General features: G+C 45.5%; 1 protein-coding gene across 1 annotated transcript; it reads right to left on the minus strand.

Annotated features, from left to right (window-relative positions):
• Window positions 1-741: 741 nt before the first annotated feature.
• Window positions 742-5,104, minus strand: LOC123060078 (L-type lectin-domain containing receptor kinase S.7). The gene is made up of 2 exons (XM_044482642.1): window positions 2,999-5,104; window positions 742-1,074 (listed from the first exon to the last, which is right to left on the minus strand). The coding sequence occupies exon 1, from the start codon at window positions 5,037-5,039 to the stop codon at window positions 3,012-3,014; it is 2,028 nt and encodes a 675-aa protein (XP_044338577.1). The 5' UTR covers window positions 5,040-5,104; the 3' UTR covers window positions 742-1,074; window positions 2,999-3,011.
• Between the last annotated feature and the right edge of the window lie 3,254 nt (window positions 5,105-8,358).

Genomic DNA, 8,358 nt, shown 5'->3' on the forward strand with positions numbered 1-8,358 from the left:
GATCTCATCGAATGAACCACGATGTCAAGGATTCAATCAATTCCGTATACAATTCCCGTTGTCTATCGGTACGATACTTGCCCGAGATTCGATCGTCGGTATCCCGATACCTTGTTCAATCTCGTTACCGGCAAGTCTCTTTACTCGTTCCGTAACACATCATTCCGTGATCAACTCCTTGGTCATATTGTGCACATTATGATGATGTCCTACCGAGTGGGCCCAGAGATACCTCTCCGTTACACGGAGTGACAATCTCAGTCTTGATTCGTGCCAACCCAACAGACACTTTCAAAGATACCCGTAGTGCACCTTTATAGCCACCCAGTTACGTTGTGACGTTTGGCACACCCAAAGCACTCCTACGGTATCCGGAAGTTGCACAATCTCATGGTCTAAGAAAATGATACTTAACATTAGAAAAGCTTTAGCATACGAACTACACGATCTTGTGCTAGGCTTAGGATTGGGTCTTGTCCATCACATCATTCTCCTAATGATGTGATCCCGTTATCAACGACATCCAATGTTCATGGTCAGGAAACCGTAACCATCTATTGATCAACGAGCTAGTCAACTAGAGGCTTACTAGGGACATGGTGTTGTCTATGTATCCACACATGTATCTGAGTTTCCTATCAATACAATTATAGCATGGATAATAAACAATTATCATGAACAATGAAATATAATATAATAATAATTAATTTATTATTGCCTCTAGGGCATATTTCCAACAATTATGACTTATGAGTTGAGAGGAGGAGATTTCGTACATATTTAAAGCTCGCATTTGCCATGGTGGGCTTGATCCATTGCACCGCCGCCATTCCAGGCCACCAGGCAGCGGTCCAAAGACACGGCGCCGCGGCCGCCGCTGCGGGAGTCGCCTTCCTTAAGTCCAAACGGAGAGAATGTCCGGCAGCACCAGGGACTGTTGGGTTCACCTTGTACAGGTCACGCCCCACCTTTGAAGCTTTGAGGCGACAGCAATGGATCGTCTTGATCTCTCATCACATGGTGTAGCAATGGCGACATGGGCTCACGTGTGACGCTCTTGTTTAAGCATGGTACCTGCAAAGCCAAAACAGTGACACTGATTGACATGTCGTGCATTTTCGTCACCACAAAGCCAGTTGATTTTAACCGAACCTCAACGAGTCACAGTTAAAAGAAAATCACAGAACCAACTATATGAAATTGCTGCATACTGGTAGTACAAGATAAGTCAAAAAAAATGGGATCTAGGCTTAGCGTGTTAACAAGAAATAAGTCAACACTTCAAAAGAACAGCCAATCGTCCCAAAACATGAATACATGAGTGCTGAACGTAGCAGTATCACATCCCTTCTCAAACTTCAAAACATAGCAAAGATAACAATAGAATTCCCACATGACTCGTCCAACTTCGGAACAGGGCAAATATAAACATATCAAAACAATAAGAAAAGAGAACAGAAGCATTCTTGTCCGGAACAAAGGGGAATGCGTCTCTTGGATTAATATAATACAAAAGGGAATGCTGCACATCTATACTGCTTTTCAAGTTACCTATCAGAGTGCCTGCCCTGTGGAATAAATTTCAAGTTTATCAGATCATATACGCATACACTCATGCTGCAGAAGCTATCAACTTATCCAAAAACTGTAGCGCAACATCAAATAAACAGTCAGCGCACAGTTTTATAGATATACTCACTATGTTCAAAGTTTCCTGCACAAACTGCCAATGTGTTTCAGCAAATAATTAGACGGTACAGAGCACTATGCTCACAGTTGCCTGCACAAACTGCGAATGTGCTTCAACAAATAATTAGATGGTTCAGGGAATCAAAACACCATGCTGGTGCAACCACAGGCCCACATTAGTCTTAAATCTAGCTTTATTTATCACAACAGAAAGGTCAAAACAACAATAAAAAGGAACAGTGAAGTATGGACATCCATGTGCAGCACAGCATTCTAACATTGGGTAATGATAGCAACCCCACAGTTCACAGATTGTTTTCACAAGACTTGACGGATCCAGCTAGAATCAAAAAATCGTGAAATGCTGAAGAAGAACAATCTGGGCTAATTAATACCTGGAAATTACAGAATTTTAAACTATGCATGGAAGCTCAAAACAACAATCAGGCAAGGGAAAGTACTATGCAGCTAATAGTCTTTAAGCATTGAAACACCGCTAAGGTTACAACCCAGAAGTGATGGTGAACACTTTCTAATAAACAGGGCAATTTTAAATTATCACACACAATGCCATAATTAATCAAGAGAAAATGGGTGCTTCCACTCACCAAATGCTATTTTTTGTACAAGATCTAAGGTACAGGCCAAAACTGTCTAGGGTAATCATGGACTTACGACACGCGGCAGGCCACGTTGTGTATAATCCAGATTATAAGAAATGTTTGGATCATCATACAAAGGAAAGGGAAACAGGAACAGGAAAGAGATTGTATATTTTGTCTCTCATGTATCAATAGACAAACAGTGTACAGCGAATACCATAAGTGTAAAATAAACGCAGCAAGACAATTCTGTTATATCTATATCAACAATGCAGCTACCGTGCCCTGCGAAAACAAAATCAGCTACTGTTCCAACACACTGCTTACAATAGGAGCAACGTCCAAATACCATATGAATATGTGACAATGACAATTCGCATTTGCCAGGGCAATATATAAGTATCTTCACATAAATGACACCTGAATCTGAGCAAAGCTAATTATGAAATACGAGTACCTCACTACAATTTGCACCAGAAAACAACACTTTCAATACCTTTCCTAATTCCTAATATGTCGGTGTCATTGATAGGGCGCCAGTAGTAACCTTTCCAAACAACAGTATGCAACATTCACGACATATCTAATGTTCAACCTATACATCAGAATGCTAAGAATTCAGAAAGCAATACCATCACATATACATCAGAACTAGCGGCAGATAGAACACCACTACATATGGATAAGAAAGTTCCTTACAAGCCTACCTTGTATATATGTCTAGCGACAGCTGTAAAATGCAGTATTCATAGTATCCATGGTGTTCACTGACGATGTTTGATTTAGTGGTGACTTCAGTACAACTGGTGGCTTCTTATCTGGCACCAGTGTCATGGGTGCACTACCATCAAGCATCCTGACCACCCTTCGCATACCGGGCCGCTTCCTACAGTCCGGATGCACACAGCAGAGGCCCACAAGCAGCACCCGTCGCATCTCCTCAGCGACAAACCGTCCCTGAAGCCGCTGGTCTGCTGCATCAACCAGTCTCCGACGACCCCAGAGACTCCACACCCAGTCAACAACTGCGGTTCCCTTCTCTGTTGGCCTCCGGCCAGTGGCCACCTCCAAAGCAAGCACCCCGAAGCTGTAAACATCCGACCGCTCTGATGCCACACCTGAATGCACATACTCTGGTGCGAGGTATCCCAGTGTGCCCGCTGGCTGTGTTGCCAAAGGCACCCCGCCATGGCTCACCACGCGAGCAAGACCAAAATCTCCTAACCGAGCATTGAAGTCTGCATCAAGCAGCACATTTGATGACTTGACATCACGATGAAGAATGCGGTGCTCACATTCATCATGCAGAAATGTAAGTGCTGATGCAACACCAAGCACCACCCGAAACCGTGCCTCCCAAGGAAGTATTGCTCCACCCTTTGTGTGCAGTGCACTGTCAAGATTACCATTGGGCATGAACTCGTAAACAAGAACCAGGTCATGCTCACTGGAGCACCATCCCAAGAGTGGCACAAGATTGGGGTGGTGTGGGCAATCAAGCATGGCACGAAGCTCACTCAGAAACGCCTTTGAGCACGGCCACATAGCTTGGAACCGTTTGACAGCAACCCTTGACCCAGAAGGGAGAACCCCCTGAAACACAATCGCGCCAGAGCCACCAATGCCGATCACATTTTCACTGCCGAAGTCCTTTGTTGCTGCGCGTACCACCTCCATGGACAGCATCCCACGGAAGTTCTTGTCGTCGAACAGCACAGCAGGTTTTTCACTTGTGCGGCGCTTTGGATGGCGAATCCATAGAATAGAGCTGATGACCACAACAACCAGCAAGACCACGCCACCGAGAGCTCCACCCAGCACCGTGTAGAGTAGGTTATGGTGGTGGTGGTGATTTTCTGGAAGCGGCAGTGGGCTCTTGAGCGACGACGCCTGGTCCTTGGGCGGTGGCGAAGGAATTGGGGAAGCCGAGGCGTGCGAGGTGTTGGGGAAGCCGAAGGTGCGAAAGGTCCAGCTCTCGACGACGTGCAGCGCGGCCCCTTCGCCATTGGACGCCGAGAAGCCGGCGTACATGTGCGTGAGGAGGAGCCCGGAGAGGTCGACGTCGACGGAGAGCGCGGCCTTGTCGGGTTTGCGGGACGACGAGTAGGAGAGCCAGGCGCGGAGGCGGCGGCGCGGCGCGCGGTACTCGATCCAGGCGGTGATGGGCACGCCGGCCTTGAGGTCGACGCCGGGGCTCGCGGACGCAACGGAGAAGATGGAGCCCGCGTCGAGCGCGACGTGGTTGCCATCGGGGTCGCGCAGCGCCACGTCGCGGTGCGTGTCGAGCTCGACGGCGACGGTGTACACGTCGTGGGGCTCGCCGTCGTCGTCGGAGGCGGAGGCGGAGGGGAAGAGGCCGAGGAACCCGTTGGAGGCCCCGAGGAAGGCGCGCGAGGAGGTGAGGACGAACGCGATCCCGTCGCCGTAGGAGGGCGACGGGGTGATGCGGAAGGTGAAGCGGGTGGAGAAGGAGGCCTGCGCCGGGGCGGCGCGCGGGTCGGGTGGGGGGAGGAGGAAGCGCACGGGCTCCGAGAAGAGGGCGCGGCCGGCGCCGATGCCGTCGCTGGAGTTGGTGGTGAGCGCGACGGCGACCCCGCCCGGGAGGACCGAGGCGGAGCCCAGGAGCGTGAGGTTGCTCGCCCACGAGATGTGGCGGTAGGAGGAGGCGGCGGCGGCGGCGGGCGGGAGGTGGACGGCGAGGAGGAGGAGGGGGAGGAGGAAGAGGGTGGAGGGGTGGGGCGGCGGCATGGCGACGCGCGGCTAGGTTCTCCGTGGCCGCATTGGCTGCGTCGGCGGTGGGATTTGGGGGAGGAAGAAGGGGAGAGTCCCCTGGAAGGGAAGGGAGAAGCGGAGGGGAGGGAGGGGAGGGGAAATGGGGTTTAGCGAGTAGAGCGGATGACATGTGGGACCAAGGCACTAACGGGCCCAAACATTCTCTGGGCCTTAAACGCATTGTCCAGTAACGCGATGCCTACTGTTATGTTGCTTTGTCTCAAAACAAAAATACTGTTATGTTGCTACTCCAATATGGACTGATCCATCGGAGACAAGCAAAAGTAGCGAAATCACTTTATAAAGAGTACTCGGCCGCCGCCATCTGAAAAATTTAGGTCCCCTTGTCTCTGGTTGCTATCTTGACGCCGAGAGGTGGGGGACCTTGGATATTTAGGACTTCTATATTCTTCGTCATCGTCTATTGATCATCATAGTTTTGTGAGAACAAATTTTCTCTCATTCTTTTAACGGTGTCATGAGATTAGAGAGTTTTCTATTCTTGAAGATCCGATTATTCAGATCTGATGAGTTTATATTGCTGTGTCAAGCTTTTTTGCTAGTCTGATTCTTTGTGCAGGTGAAATCTTTCATCGACACCATGATGAAGATATAGCGATTTGACGACCTGCACATCTAGGGGATCATCCCCGGACCAAATATATTCATCGATCAAGACTTCCCATCTTTTTGGATGGGCGACTTAAGGCGCTTTCGAAAACTATTATTGATAATGTTTGTGTGGGTGAAAGAGTGACAACATCGTTGCTCCAGTTCAATTGCAACATCTTTATCGAAGTCTTCGTAGTATTTCTTTGAGCAAAGATTGACATTGTGAAAAAAGTGTTTTCAAGAGATTTCATTGTAATTCTTAGTCATAGGAGTTAAGTTGCATTTTCTTGGATCTTAGGTCCAAATTAATGTACATGTAATTGTTATTAATATGAATAAAGTTACAGGTGTTGTTAAAAACCTAATTAAGGAATACTCCTTTCAAAGATCACTTCCCCCTTCCCAGGATGCGCAAGTGACGCGCTAAGAGTTTTCCTTTTTTTCATAGATTCATTTATCAAATGTTTTATCTTAAACCGTGCATCCAAATCTTAAAACGTTTTCACCGTTGAATTTCCCGCGTCGACATCTTCAATACTAGATCTCATGTTGATAGATTTTGACGAACTATTTTTCCAAAAAAAAAAGGACAGAAAAACCGATCAAGAAAATCGAACTGGGAGCATGTTCTCTTTCTTTTTTGGAAGCCGTTTTGAGAGGCACAAGAAAATCCATGCCTCTCATGGAAAGAAAAAAGAGAAAACGCAGTTTCTTTTTGTTTTCAAGAGGCACGACCGTGCCTTTCGTGGAAGAATAAAAAGAAAACACGTTTTTTTTTTATGTTTTCAAGAGGCACGGCCGCGCATCTCGCAGAAGCAAAACCGTGCCTCTCGTGAAAAAAAAAGAAACACTTTTCTTTTGTTTCCGAGAGGCACGGCCATGCCTCCCTCTCGCAGAAGCGAAACCCTAGCTCTCGTGGAAGAAAAAAAGTGGAAATGCATTTTTTTTCGTTTCCGAAAGACACGGCCGTGCCTCTCACTGAAGGAAAATCATGCTTCTCATGAAAAACTGCCTTTTTCGCGTAAATTTTTTTTGTGTCGAAAAGCTAAGAAAAACAGATTGAAAACCGAAAAGTAAAAAAACACAAAATGCATCTAAAAAGCTGAAATCGCGCGCGAAAAAATAAATAAAAAACAAAATACGAACGGAGGGCTCAGAGCGCGTCACATGGCGGCGGCTGAAAGCGCACTCTCAACGCACCCGTGTGATCGTTGGGGAGGCTCCCGAAGGAGCGCTCCTCATCTAGTTGCTCTCCAAAAGTAGACAAGCCGTTTGACTGCATCTCGTGGAGGCCTAAGATGACACTTAATATCAAACATGTAGACACGGCCGAGCGCCAGAGCTATTTCTCGCCTACTGTGAGAGATCCTTCAGTCTCGTCTCTCGTACTCGAGTAAATGGGCCGGCCAACACTGTAGATACCATAGCGGTTCTATGGACAGGTTCGTACTGGTTTTTCTAACCTGTTATATGGTTTATTTTTCTTTCGTTTATGTGTTTTATGGGTTTTTCATTGGCTTCTCTTCTGTTTTTTGGTTTTTCTTTTCTTTCATCAATACAAGCATACTTTTTACAGTATACACTGAACATTTTTGTGCACATCTGAAACATTTTTGCACACATTGAACATTTTCAAACAAAAGATTAATATTTTCTTGATATATGTTTTGAACATATGTTCAAAATACATGTTAAAAAAATTTCAAACACACATTGAATCATAGTTTTCAATGATATGAAACATTTTTCTAAAACTATGCGAATAATTTTACATTGTATATTCAAAAATTAGATGTCATGATAAATTTTTTAAAACCCATGAATAATTTCTTAAACGTAACGTACATTTTTCAAATGGTTGAAAACATTTTTTTTGAATCATGCAAACATTTTTTTACATTGAATAAACGTTCTTTAAAAATATCATGTATATTTTTCTGAAATGCGTGAACAGTTTTTAACCACAATTTTTTTGCATGTGATTAAATTTTTGTAAAAACTATGCTCATAAATATTTTATGCTGTCTTAACATTATTTAAAAGAAGTATTGTCCCCGACGAAAATGTGTCCCCAGATCAGTTTCTCTGGCTCACAACATGCACACCGTAGAAGGCTCGGAGCCTCGGACTCGACGCAAAGCAAAGCACGCCATAGAAGTAGAAGGCTATCAACTTCGAAAAATGCAGTGCATTTTTAGCAGGCTGCCGGGGGAATCGGATCCTCTAACACCCTCAAAAGATGTCACGTAAGTTATACTAACCATTACATCTCTTCATCACATTCATATGGTTAAGCCTGAAATGATTATAATTAATTTATAAATTACAAATTTACTGTATACATTTACAAAAATTACATACAAACAAAATTAATAAAATTATTTATTTATTTATTTTTGTACATGCTACAATAAATCCGCACTGTAGTTGCTACAGTAACTCTGACATCCTTTTCCGTATTACATACATTTCACTGTAGCTTTTTGACACCTCTTGAGGATGTTAGAGGATCCGCTTCCGCTGCCACGAGCCCAGGAGTAAAGTAATCTCCTGTCGACTGATTGGCCGCGTCCCCGGGCAGTCGGGACACTCTGAAACCAGATCAAACTTGCCGTGCGTGTCGGTGCCATCCGCGGGCAGACGGGAACAAAACGGTGAGTGCACACCACGGCAGCGAGCCAGG

Source organism: Triticum aestivum, chromosome 1A, assembly GCF_018294505.1.
Source record: "Triticum aestivum cultivar Chinese Spring chromosome 1A, IWGSC CS RefSeq v2.1, whole genome shotgun sequence".
Lineage (NCBI taxonomy): Eukaryota > Viridiplantae > Streptophyta > Magnoliopsida > Poales > Poaceae > Triticum > Triticum aestivum.